We start from the raw sequence: 14,438 nt of genomic DNA on the forward strand, positions 1-14,438 counted from the left end.
TCCAAATATGGACAAATATGTTGACAATTAAGTGGACCTCCGGGTATTCCTAAAAAATTTAAACTCTGATTTAATTCAGAAAAGCCATAATTCCTTTATTGCAAAAGAAAAGCTTAGTTTCAAAACCATGCATTTAACTGCTCTCTGCCTCATTACCTATGGTAAGGATCATTTATCTAGAAATCGTGATGATCCAAGTAAAATGAATAGGAAAATAAACATGTAAATATTCTTCTTCATGCCCACTATTCTTTAAAGAAACGAATTATGAATAATATTTTAAAAGTACAAATCAGGGCCGGCCCCGTGGCTTAGCGGTTAAGTGTGCGCGCTCCGCTGCTGGCAGCCTGGGTTCGGATCCCGGGCGCGCACCGACGCACCGCTTCTCTGGCCACGCTGAGGCCGCGTCCCACATACAGCAACTAGAAGGATGTGCAACTATGACATACAACTATCTACTGGGCCTTTGGGGGGAAAATAAATAAATAAATAAAATTAAAAGTACAAATCAAGTAATGACAATTAGCACAAAATAATATAGGAAAACAAAAGATAGGAAGCCTATTTCCTATTGATGCACAATTTCTCCCTCTCTGAATTTCACTAATACTTTCTCACAGCACACACTACTGTCACTTTCTAGCTTATAATAGTTATTTGCTATTCTTTTCAGTAAACATTGAACCTACCAGGATTTATATCTTGATAAACTGTTAAATGCCTACCCTACTCCTGTCTTGTATTTTCACTTCTCTCTTATCTACTGATTTTGCAGTGCCTGTCACAGCTGTGAATAAACAAGAGAAACAAGAAAAAGGTAAAGAAACACTCAATCATGGAACTGATACCGTTTAGTGGATGTTTAGGTTCAGCCTATGGATGGATATGCAAACGTGTTCCTATCAGATGAGTTAACTGAGATGGGGAAGAGGGGATTATATGGATCCCAGCTGAGACATTTAAAAACTTTAAAAATTAAGTGATTATTAATGTAAATGGCATAGTTCCACCAACAGATTATTTTGTACCTTCTAGCCTTTAGCTTCAATAGGTACTCAATAAAAGTTGACTAGCTGAACGAAAATGGTATAGACATTTAAAAAAATAATAAAATGAGAAGAGAAAGAAAATAGGCAAGGAGCAAATTAAGAAAGCTAACTTATAAAAACTGGTCAGTAGTTCTCAAGACCCAGTCATACAGAAAAATCATGTGTAAATTAGAATCGATGAAGGTTGGGGTGACACCTAAGTTTCTTAAAAGTCCCCCTGGGGATTCTGCTGCATGGCCAGGGTTAGGACTACCTTACCTTAGTGAAAAGAGGAGGCTTCTTGACAAGGAAAATCGAGCACCATGTGGAAATGTCAACAGAGGGAAATAAGGCGACTCACATCACAAAAGCATGGGGTAAATGAGACCCAAACAAAACGTTCCACTACCCTTTGGTCATGTGGTGCCAAACCAGAAATGTTCCCTGAAAAACAAAAACTTGTGGGGACAGCCTGGAGAAAACTGACAACAGATGGAGTTGTTGTCATGATGACATTCTGCATTTCTTAGAGATTAGGATCTGTCATTAATACAGGACATAGGACTTTCAAAAAGTAGATGACACAGAGCAAGTAAACATAGAGTAATATGAACTCGAGAATTCAGAATTCATCCAACTTTGCTTTAACTGTATTTGGAAAAATTTTCAGTGAAGTCTATAGGGAATTGTTTTCTGTAACCGGCTTCCTGACTAAAGAAAGCCTCTTTCAATCCTGAGTTCAGCTGTCTGTGACTAAGGGTTGAGGCATTTGAACAATTTTCTCCTCAGAGCACCATGGAAAACCTATGGTTTTCTGTTGACTTTTCTGCAAAACAGTTGGCTCTCAGAAATTTGAATTCAAGGGGCACCCTAAAATCCCAGAAGATACCTTTTTGTCAAAAGCCACGTGAGCAGGAATGAACTCTGCAGGTGGGGCCTGCTTCGGTTGGCCATATGTCAGAACGGGGGCCTTATTGGCCAGCTCATCCAGCTCAGCCTGGGACAGCTGGTTGACTTGGAGCCGGTCCCCACCGATCCCAACTGTCGGACGTCGAACAACTGCATAGCCGTTCCTGTAGCCCAGTGTCTGGCTTCTATGAAATGCAGTTTTCTGAAGGAGAAAAGAAGTATGTCGATAATATTTTACAAATATTTGTCAGGCAAAAAAGCTAACTCTCAACAATATTACAACTTAAATCTTTGCTTATAAACATCACAAACCTGATATGAAAAAGTTCACCTTAGAAGGTTCTTGTATTTTAAGCTAAAACACTTGGCTAGGAGCAAGGAGGGAAGCAACAGCCTGAGCTTAAAACAAAACTTAAAGCCCCGCTCCAGAATGCCCAACTGAATTACCAGCTCACTTTTCACGAGAAACTAAAATATTATCTCATCTAAACACTTAATTTTTCACTAGTCTTCCCATGTTTTTCATCTTATCTGGTGATCACAAACCATGGAACCTAGAAGATCTGGTTTTGTGAAATGAATTTTTACCTGAAATGAAAGGCCCTTCTTGTTACAGTGACCCTGATACATTCATACAACTCTTTGGAAAGCAAATGGATGTTATATATTTAAAGTCTTAAACTCTGTAATTCCACCCCTGATCCTTTATTTTAAGGATATAATCCAAAATTATGAGAAAGAACAATATGCCTAAAGCTGACCATTATAATGTTAATTACAATAGTAAAACATTGGAAACAACGCAAAAGACAAACATATGAGTAAATGATGGAAAACTCACTCAAAGGATTATTATGCAGCCATTAAAATATTGGTTTTAAAGACCATGTGGCAATCTGGGGAAAATGTTTATGATTTAATAGGCCCAAAAAAGCAGCATATAAAATTATATGTGTACTATAATTACAAGCAAACGTGCATGAAAATAGATTAGATTTGGAGAATGTTCTCTGTCTGTATTACACATTTCTGAATTATGCTTTGTTTTTTTTTTTTTACAATGAACATACTTTTATTGGTAATTGGAAAAAACAAAAGATGAAAAAAGTGGAAAGGAAATATTTTTGAGGGCTGAGGAGACTAAAATGGTGACATAGGAGACCCTAGCCTCCTCATCCCTCCACAAAGATCAATGATTGGACTGCTACCCATGAAAAAAAACAGCTCTGGAAGAGCTCTAGAGGCCACTTTTAGAAGGTTTTAGCCACTCAAAGAAACAAAAAAGCTGAGAATAATCCCACAAGGAGAGAAGGAAAACAGCTTCACATGGCTTGCATCATCCCATCCCCCAAGCCAGCACTGGGCAGTGCCAACAGGAACTTCCCGCTAGAAAGGGGGAGTTTCCCCTTGCCCGGAAAGGAAGAGCAGGGTGAGCACCCTCTTCTCCAGTCTTTTGGGGCACTGCACGAAGGTCCCACTTCAGCTTCACCCCACCCAGACGGGCGAAGCTTAGGTGTCTAAAGCCAGCTGGGAACAAGGAAGAAAAGCAGGGGCTACTGGCAGCAGCCACTTAGTGGGAGTGACTGCGGTTCACAGAGATCTAGTCGGCAAACAAATCCAGCAGATTTTGCCAGTGACCCAAAGCCAATGGCCATCATAGCCACAGCCACCGCACACCCCCCGCAGATTTCATCAGCCTTCGACCTACAGGTATTCATGTTTGCCGACACCAGCCACCTGAGTCCCTCCCCACTCCCTCCCCTACCCCTGTCCCAGAGCCTGGGAACTCAGCCAGCTCAGGCCTCTGCAGCTGCTCAAGCACAAGATACCAGCATAGATGCCCCTGCCCTGGCTGACCCCTAGTGCTGTGTATGCACTTGGATCTAGCCCCTCCAGCTGTGCAACTGCACACAGCCAGCCCGACCCCCATCACCGGCCTCCACTGCAGTGTGCACGCCCCGGTGGAGAGTGTGCAGCCACAGGCGAGCACACCGACAGCCAGGGCCTCTGCAGCTGCCAGTGAGCCCATAGTTGGCTCCAGCCCTTGCTGCCTCTTCTGGCCCCCACCATTATGAGTGTGTCTGCAATAGGCCCCCGTCATTACACAGGCACCTGCAGCTGGCCACTGCAGCCAAATATGTGCATGCCACTGGCTCCGGTCACCACTACTGCTTGCCCTGGTCCCTAGCCACTGAACTGGAGGTACAGCTGAAGACCTTAACAGCCGTTGCAATCACTGTGGATTCCACATAGTACTTGCCAAGGACCACACAGCTGTCAATGCTGTAGACCCCAGCAGCCTGAGCTGAAGAGACCTCATGGCCCCCACCCCCAACCCAATGCTGCCACACACCCCTATACTTGGTGCCCTGCACCACTAGACCCAGGGTCATAGCACACTTCAGCGTGCTCCCACCCACAGGTGAAAGTCTTCCCTTACTGAAGGCAGTCTATAGAGTCTGAAAGAGGCGATGCTTCTTCAAATGCGAAGACACCTAAGCAAGAGATCACAAAGAATCAGGGAAATGTGACTCCACTAAAAGAATACAGTAAACCTATAGTAACTGGCCCCAAAGAAATGGAGAATCAGGAATTGCTTGATAAAAAAATTCAAAGTAGCTGTCCTATAGATGCTCAGGGAGCTGCAAGAGAACACAGATAAACAATTTAGTGATATCATGAAAATGATACAAGAACAAAATGAGAAGTTTAACAAAGAGATAGAAAACATAAAAAAGAGTCAAACAGAAATTTTAGAGCTGAAGAATACAATGATTGAAGAATTCAATAGCAGCTTCAACAGAAAACTTGAACATGCAGAAGAAAGAATCAGTGAGCTAGAAGACAAATCAATTGAAGTTATCCAAGCAGAGAAGCAAAAAGGAAAAGGAATGAAGAAAGCCTACAGGATTTACAGAATGCCAAGAAGAGAAATAATGTATGTATCATTGAAGTCTCAGAAGGAGAAAAGAGGGAGAAAGGAGTAGAACGTTTATTTAAAGAAATAATGGCTAAGAACTTCTGAAACCTGGGGAGGGATTTGGACATCCAAGTTCATGAAGCTAACAGGTCACCCCAAGATTTCAATCCAACACGATCTTCTCCAAGACACATAATAATAAAACTGTCTAAAATCAAAGACAGAGAGAATTTTAAAAGCAGTAAAAGGAAAAAAAAATTCTCTCACGCAAGGGAACCTCCTAAGGCTATCAGCAGATTTCTCAGCAGAGGCCTTGCAGGCCAAGAGAGAATGGGGCGACCTATTCAAAGTGCTGAAACAAAGAAACTGCCAACCAAGAATACTTTACCCAGAAAAGCTGTCCTTCAGAAATGAAGGCAAGATAAAGACTTTCCCTAATAAACAAAAGCTAAAGGAATTCATCACCACTAACCCTGCCCTAAAAGAAATGCTGAAAGAAGTTCTTCAAGCTGAAAGAAAAAGGTGTTAATTATTAACATGAAAATATACAACACACTGGTAAACATAAGCATAAAGTCAGATTCAGAACACTCTAATCCTATAATACGGTGATGTGTTAACTACTTAGCTCTACCAAAGTATTAAAAACAGCTATAGCTTCAACAATTTGTTAATGGATACACAATATTAAAATATGGAAATGATGACATAAAAAACATACAGGGAGGGGAGTACAAGACCAGTTTTTGAATTGTTATCAGTGTAAAATACACACACACACACACACACACACACGTTTTATGTAAGCCTCATTGTAACCATAAAGAAAAGCCTACAGTAGTTTCACAAAAGATGAAGAGAAGAGAATCCAAGCATATCACTATGGAAAATTTATTCACAAAGGAAAGCAGCAAGAGAGGAAGAAAGAAACAAGGTAACTACAAAACAGCCAGAAAAACAATAAGATGGCATTAGGAAGTCCTTTACCTATCAATAATTACTCTAAATGTAAATGGGTTGAATTCTCCAATCAAAATGCAAGCTGGATGGATTAAAAAAAACAAGACCCAAGTGTACGCTGCTTACAAGGGACTCACTTCAGCTTTAAGGACACAAAGGCTGAAAGTGAAGGGATAGCAAAAGATATTCCATGCAAGTGGAAACAAAAAGAGAGAGTAGCTATACTTACATTAGACAAAATAAACTTTAAGCCAAAAACAATAAGAAGACACAAAGATGATCATTATATAATGATAAAGGGGTCAATTCATCAAGAAGATATAACAATCATAATATATATGCACCCAACATCACAGCACCTAAATATATTAAGGAAATAGTAACAGAGCAGAAGGGAAAAACAGACAACAAAATAATAATAGAAGGAGACTTCTGTACCCACTTTTAACAATGGATAGCTCAGCCAGATAGAAAAGCAACAAGGAAACACTGAACTTGAACCATACTTTAGATCAAACAGACCTAACAGTCATATATAGAATAATCCATCCAACAGCAGCAGAATACACATTCTTCTCTAGTACACACAGAACATTCTCCAAGATAGACCATATGATAGGTCACAAAACAAGTCTTAACAAATTTAATAAGACTGAAATCTTGTACCAAGTATCTTTTCTGACCACAGTGGTATGAAAGCAGATATCAATAACAGGAATAAAGCTGGAAAATTCACAAATAAGTTAAAATTAAACAACACACTTGTGAACAACCAACAGGTCAAAGAAGAAATCAAAAGGGAAAAAAAAAATCTTGAAACAAAACAAAAATGGAAGCACAACATACGAAAACCTATAGGATGCTGCAAAAGCAGTTCTAAGGGGGAATTTTAAGGTAATAAATGAGTGCATTAAGAAACAAGAAAGATCTTAAATAAACCACCACACTTCACACCTCAAAGAACTAGAAAAAGAACTAAGCCTAAAGTTAGGAGAAGGAAGAAAATAACAAAGATCAGAGCACAAATAAATGAAATATAGACTAGAAAAATGATATAAGAGATCAATGAAACTAAGAGCTGGTGTTTTGAAAAGAAACAAAATTGACAAACCTTTAGCTAGACTATTTAAGAAAAAAAGAGAGAGGACTCAAAAAAAAAAAACAGAAATGAAAGAGGAGACATTACAATTGATACCACAGAAATACAAAGAATCAAGAGAGATTACTATGAACAAGTATATGCCAACAAACTGGATAACCTAGAAGAAATGGATAAATTCCTAGAAACATACAACCTACCAAGACTGAATCATGAAGAAACAGAAAATCTGCACAGACCAATAATGAGAAAAGAGACTGAATCAGTAACCAAAAACCTCCCAACAGAGAAAAGCCCAGGACCAGATAGTTTCATTGGTAAAATCTACCAAACATTTAAAGAACAATTAATGCCACTCCTTCTCAAACTTTTCCAAAAAACTGAAGAGGAGGGAATACTCCCAAACTCATTTTATGAGGCCACCATTACCCTGATATCAAAACCAGATGAGGACACAACCAGAAAAGAAAATCACCGACCAATATCCCTGATGAATATAGATGCAAAAATTATCAACAAAATATTAGCAAACTGAATTCCACAGCTCATTAAAAGGATCATACATCATGATCAAGTTGGATTTATCGCTAAGATGCAAGGATGGTTCAACATACGTGAATCAATAAATGTAATATACCTATGTGTATGGTGATGGATGGTAATTAATCTTTGGGTGGTGAACATGATGTAATCTACACAGAAAACAAAATAAAATGATGTACATCTGAAATTTATATAATGTTATAAATCAATGTTACCTCAATAAAGTAAAATAAATATGATATACCATATCAACAGAACGAAAGAAAAAAATCATATGATCATCTCAATAGATGCAGAAAAAGCATTTGACAAAATACAACATCCATTCATGATAAAAACTCTCAACAAACTGAGTACAGAAGGAATATATCTCAACATAGTAAAGGCCATATATGATAAGCCCACAGCTAACATCATACTCAGTGGTGAAAGGGTGAAAACTTTTCCTCTAAGATCAGGAACAAGACAAAGATGCCCACTGTCACCACTCCTATTCTACACAGTACTGGAATTCCTAGCCAGAGCAATCGCGCTAGAAAAAGAAATAAAAGACATCCAAATAGGAAGAGAAGAAGTAAAACTCTCTTTGTTTGCAGATATGATCTTACATTTAGAAAACTCTAAAGACTCCACCAAAGAACTGTTGGAACTAACCAACAAATTCAGAAAAGGTGCAGGATACAAAATCAACATACAGAAATTGGTTGCATTTCTATACCCTAACGATGAAATATCTGAAAAAGAAATAAAGAAAACAATCTCATCTACAATGGCATTGAAAATATAAATACTTTGGAATAAATTTAACCCAGGAGGTGAAAGACCTGTACAACAAAAACTACAAGACTTGGATGAAAGAAATTGAAGAGGACACAATCAAATGGAAAGATATCCCATGTTCATTGACTGGAAGAATTAATATTATTAAAATGTCCATACTACCCAAAGCCATCTATAGATTCAATGCAATCCCACCAAAATTCCAATGGCATTTTTCACAGAAAAAGAAAAAAAAAATCCTAAAATTTGTATGGAGCCACAAAAGACCCCAAATAGCCAAAGCAATCCTGAGGAAAAAAAAAAAACAAAGCTGGAGGCCTCAAACTTCGTGATTGCAAACTATACTATAAAGCTATAGCAATCAAAATGGTATGGTACTGGCATAAAAATAGACACATAGACCAATGGAACACAATCAAGAGGCCAGAAATAAACTCTTGCATATACAGTCAACTAATCTTCGACAAGGGAGCCAAAAATACACAACAGGGAAAGGATAGTCTCTTCAATAAATGGTGCTGGGAAAACTGGATAATCACATGTAGAAGAAAGAAATTGGACCCCTATCTTATACCACTCACGAAAATTAACTCAAAATGAATTGGACTTAAACATAAAACCTGAAACTAAAACTCTTAGAAGAAAACATAGGGGAAAAGCTCCTTGACATGCTTCTTGGCAACAATTTTTTGGATATGACATCAAAAGCATATGAAACAAAAGCAAAAATAAATAAGTGGGACTATATCAAACTAAAAAGCTTCTGTACAGCAAAACAAACAATCAAGGGGCCAGCCTGGTGGCATAGCGGTTAAGTTGGCATGTTCCACTTCGGTGGCCCAGGGTTCGCCAGTTCGGATCCTAGGCGTGGACCTACTTACTGCTCATCAAGCCGTGCTGAGGTGGCGTCCCACACAGAAGAGCTACAACTCTACAACTATGATACACAACTATGTACTGGGGCTTTGGGGAGAAAAAAAAAAAAAAAAAAAAACGAGGAAGATTGGCAACAGATGTTAGCCCAGGGCCAATCTTCATCAAACAAAACAAACAAACAAACAAACAATCAACAAAATGAAAAGGCAACCGATGGAATGGGAGAAAATATTTGCAAATTATATATCTGATAAGGGGTTAATATCCAAAATATATAAAGAACTCATACGACCCAACAGCAAAAAAACACAAACAATTCAATTGAAAAATGGGCAGAGGAACTAAATAGATATTTTTCCAAAGAAGACATATAAATGGCCAACAGGTATGTGAAAAGGTGCTTGACATCACTAATCATCAGGGCTGAGGTGACTTCTTCACTGGGTAACCTGGATCACTTCAAGCTCCTTTTCTTCCACCTCTAAAGACAGAAGCAACATCAGCTGCTTCCTTTGCCTTCCTCGTTTTAGACAGAGACCTCTACCAACACTCAGCTATATGATCTTTATTGGTGGATCCTCATGAGCACCCAGGCAAGGCAACCTCAGGCCCCCACCCCCTTAGTCATTATGGTTCACCTTCTGAATGCCTTGAGAGTTATACATACCTAAGCCTTCAGTGACCATGATTTTCAAATTACAAATAAGGCAAATTGGTTAGCACTTGCCAGTGTATTTAAAATATGAGGGCCGGCCCCGTGGTTTAGCGGTTAGGTGCACGCACTCTGCTGCTGGCAGCCCGGGTTCGGATCCCGGGCGCGCACCGACGCACAGCTTCTCCGGCCACGCTGAGGTTGCGTCCCACATACAGCAACTAGAAGGATGTGAAGCTATGACATACAACTATCTACTGGGGCTTTGGGGGGAAAAAAATAAGTAAATAAAATCTTTAAAAATAAATAAATAAATAAAATACGAAATATGTCCAATGCACAGTTCACCTTACTTGTAGTACAGCAATATATGTTCTCAGAGACTGGCACTTCCAGTCCACACCTCTGTAACCCCTAAATCAACTCAACCCTGCCTTGTGGGTAACCCACACTCACCACCACCCAATGCTTAGGTTGCTCCTGCACAGAGCAGAAATGTGCCTACAACATTTTCTAAATTACATAAAACGGAAAAGTCCACTGAAGTGAAAAACCGATGATGCTGTGTCTTAATACAGGAATAACTATGAAGAAGAGATACAGAATCCAAATTCCCTCCCCAAACTTTGAATTTCAATTCATTCTCCCAAAGAAGATAAATTGACTACGTATTTTATCCTACCCTAAGGACCATGGAGAGAAACATAAATTATCAAACTATATAAATATCAATTATTATTGCCTCATCTATGATAATCAGCCTACTGAATCTCAATACTGATCTTCCAACATGTATTTCAATACTCCGTTAGAATTAAAACAAATACTAAATAATTTTGTCAAGGGCTAAACTATGTCAGGAGAAAAAAAAAACAAGCATTTTTTTCCTCTTCCATTTTGTCTAGAGAACACAACTAAAAACACTTAAGGCAGGGGAGGAGCAAAACAAAATCTAAACAGGAATCTTTTACAAAAATGTTAGCGCGAAAAGAATAGAGCTACGGGAAGGAAAAAAAAAAACTCGTCAATCGTGGTTGAAGGAACTGGAACGTAATTATTTCCTACAAAGCAAGGAAGGCTGGTCTCAGAGGAAGATGGGCAAGCGATGAAAGTCTAACTTCTGGAGAAACAGCAATTGAGACAAAAGATAAAACAAGAATGGGGAGAAAGTGGGACTAGATTGTAGAAAAGGCAGAAGTGAGGGACAGAAAAGGGATGGGGTTGGGCAGAAGCATAAACGAGAAGAGCGGAGACTGCGGGAAAGGACCTGGCAGGAAAGAAGAGAATGAGTGGAAATGATATGTAAGGCAGGAAAGGGAGCTGGGAATGGGAAAGATTACCGGGTCCAGGAGTCAGAAGAGGAAGGAGGAGGGGCGGGAACGATGGGCTGCCGGAGAGTGAGCGAGGTGGGGTTGTGGGAATGAGGATGAAGGTGCAGAGAGGCTGAGTGGGAGAAGGGGACGAGGATAGGGGGCAGGGGTAGGGTTAAGGATGCAGCTGGGCAGAGAGGGGTAGGGTGTGGGAGACTGAGCTAGGGAGAGGACCTAGACAGTGCTTGGGAGCAAGGTGGGGAAAAGTGGTCTAGAGGGAGCAGAGGCAGGAGCCATAGGAGCAGAGGAGTAAGGAAGAACGCGGCTCGGAGGACGAGAAAGAGGCCAAAAGACTGCCCGGGTGGAGTGGAAACACTAGAGAGGGATGGAATGGTGGGCAAAGGATGGGAGAGAGAGGATGAGGCTGGGTGGGGAGGACCACAGATGCGGCGGCGAAGAGAGAACAGGGTCGGGGCAGGGCGCGGGTTTGAAGGGAGCGAGGACAATCTCGGGTGCAGGAGAATGGCGATGCACCCGCGGCCAGCCCTCCGAGGCCGCCCGGGCGTGGGGACAGGCGGGGGCTGGGCAGACAAGTCCTCACCGTGGAGTCCTTAAAGGACATGCCCGGGAGAAAGGGCAGGCCATGCACGGGGTTGGACACCATCGCAGCCGCTATCGCCGCCGCCACCTCGGCCGGGTTTCGTCCTCCCCGGTTGCCCGGGCGACGAGCCGCGTCCGCCGGCGCCTTGAAGCTCCATGGTAATGACAAACATCAGGACCGCCCGCCAGGGGGCGGGGCCTGAGGCGCAGGCGTGATGGGTCTGCGCGTGCGCCGCCCGCGGGACTCCGCGTTCTCGCGGTAAGTGGCCGCCGGGAAAGGGGCGCGGCTAGTGGGCGTTGCGGGGCTGGCCCCGCCCTCCCCGCTCCAGTCGCTGGGACGGAGGAGCTGGTGGGCGGGGCGGGAGGAGGTGAAGGGAAAAGACTGCAGTCCTGGCGTCTGAGCGCGCCTTTAGACGAGTGGAGGTGGAGGGGACTTAGCTTCCTTCCCACCCCAGTCCTCGTCGCGCCAGGCCGGCGCCGTGAGCTCAGGCACGCTTCTCCCGGCTCTGGGAAGAGGGACCCTGTCCCAGTTCACACTGAAGTGTGAATGGTTGATGTCTGTTAAAAGCGTGACCTGCCCGGGACCCGTGCGTTTTGGGGGCAGCGTCTGCGGGTTATTCCTGGTTGTATCTCCGTGGCTCAAGGATGTTCAATGAACTGATGCAACCGTCTTGTCCCTAATGCTCCCACAGCCCCATTATCTTTTTTTCCACCTTCACCCTTCTTTATTCTACGGGGAGTCGCTGCAGTTCTGCACCCTCTCAGTTCCTGTAGGCCGGGCCTTGCATATTGGCCTTAGGACCCTCAGTGTTTGTTGACTGAAGAGCTGCAGGGTGCTCATCGGAGTTCTCCTGCTCTCTAGTTTACACCTACCTGCAGCTGCCGTGAAAAGATCTGCACCACAAGAGGAAACGCATCTCCTTCAAAGAGAGAAATAAGTCATAAGAAAGAACTAAATAAGTGAAGTGAAATATTGTCAGGATCATAGATATTCTCGCCTTTGGTGCTTTTTACAAAACTTGTTTAAATTATTATTACTTAAAAGAAATGTAATGCTGTTCCTGAAACATGTTCAGGGAAGAAATAAAAATGCTATCCATCAGCACTGAGGAACTTATAAACAAAAAGCGAGCAAAACCGAGGTGCCCCCACACTGGATTCGTTAGATCTGAAATGGGGCCCAGGAATCTGATTTTTGCTACAGCTGCTTCTGATGAGCCAGCTTAGGAACATGAGCGTAGCTGAGCCTGACACAGAAGGCAGATCTCGGTGTTGTGGGTCGTTTACTGCCAACACAGACAGCAGCTTTAGTTTTAGCGCTGCTTGTCAGAGCAAATCCCCCTGTTGGGTTTCCCTAGTGGGCGTGGAGCTCAGGGGGCCCAGGACGGGAATCCACTGTTGGCATCTGAAGCAGTTATTGGTTGTCTGCCTACTGCACTCTGCCCAAAGTTTATTTTCTACTAACTCTTCCTCTCCCCTTACTACTTCTATTTCCCATTCTTGTCCATTTTATTATGTTTTTTACCTTTTTAAATTTTCTTTTTCTATTAGTATGTTACCTTAATGCAGGCATTGAATACATTTTTTTAAAATCAATGAATTGATTTTAAATTGTTGAAGTTACTGAAAACTTTAAAAGTATCTGTCCATTGCATTATCTCTTAGCCACTGACCTAGGGTGGAAGCCAGCCACTGGGAGAATATTTCAAGATGGCAAGTTCAACTTTCGAAGAGAAGATGCTTCTCCCACTTCCCTCCACCTCACTGATGATGAGTACCCAGAATCACTGATGACTATAATCTTTGCTGACTCTTCATGATAACCTTAAACTCTTACCAGTTATATGATCCCTCCCTCCCCTCTCTCTTAATAAACGTAAATCCATGGCATTAGGATACACTTTGAAGAGCCCTCTGGACTAACTGCATGGCTGCACTTGGATCTGTGTTGCCTGGGCTGGGTAGGGAAGGAGCCCACGGAGGCTGGAAAGGGTGAGTCACGCATAAGCCTATTGTCCATCGTGGCATCTGTTTTTATTTGAGGAGTGCCCTCTGCTCAAATGCCTTTCTTTCCCAGAAGAGCACACTAGTTAAATGGTTAACAGAGTGTATTTTAACTACTTTCGGACCCTAGAAATGCATAGTGAAGAAAACTTCTCTTGTCTGTGGCCTCGTAAAAATGCCATCACGTCTAAGAAGGGGAAGCCAGGCAGTGTTGTATCAGTGCTAAAAAGCACAGGGACAGGTCTGCGAAGGAGGAGGAATAAAAAGGCAGGGCTTCGGAAAACTTCTTGGACCCTGAGAAGGTTTGGTGTAAGAAAGAGTTTATATTCCATTTCTCCCAAACGTGACCGCTGTCGGAGGAAGAGGGAGAATTCCCCTCTGCCCTTTCCCTTAAGGGTCTTATGGCTGGCCAAATAATCAACAAGACAGGTTAGCAGGAGAAAATAATACCAAGTTTAATAACATGTGTACATGGGAGAAAACTCAGAAATGAGCAGCTCGTCCCTCTGTCTAAGCTGAATGTATTGTAGCTAAAGGGGTGGAAGGTGTTGGGGGTGGGTAGTGGTCTGGGATTTCAGAGGGGAAGAAGACAATTCACATGGAGATAGAAATGCAAATGTTTGTCTAACAATTCTTTTCAGGGCCATCTATAGAGAATGTGGCCAGGGAGAGAGAGTTTTGATAAAAGGGGCTTGTTGCCTTTCCTGTTATAACATCTATTTTACATTATCATTACAGCCATCATGATAATAACTCC

At 42.0% G+C, this 14,438-nt stretch overlaps 1 protein-coding gene across 1 annotated transcript in view; it reads right to left on the reverse strand.

Annotated features, from left to right (window-relative positions):
• Positions 1 to 11,793, reverse strand: part of EFHC1 (EF-hand domain containing 1) — a 62,337-nt gene extending 50,544 nt beyond the window's left edge. The window contains exons 1-2 of the mRNA XM_058554164.1: positions 11,679 to 11,793; positions 1,918 to 2,139 (exon numbers count right to left, since the gene is read on the reverse strand). Of these exons, the coding sequence (XP_058410147.1) occupies positions 1,918 to 2,139; positions 11,679 to 11,741 (285 nt within the window). The 5' untranslated portion in view covers positions 11,742 to 11,793. The remainder of the gene's footprint in view (positions 1 to 1,917; positions 2,140 to 11,678) is intronic.
• Between the last annotated feature and the right edge of the window lie 2,645 nt (positions 11,794 to 14,438).

This window comes from Diceros bicornis, chromosome 14, assembly GCF_020826845.1.
Source record: "Diceros bicornis minor isolate mBicDic1 chromosome 14, mDicBic1.mat.cur, whole genome shotgun sequence".
NCBI lineage: Eukaryota > Metazoa > Chordata > Mammalia > Perissodactyla > Rhinocerotidae > Diceros > Diceros bicornis.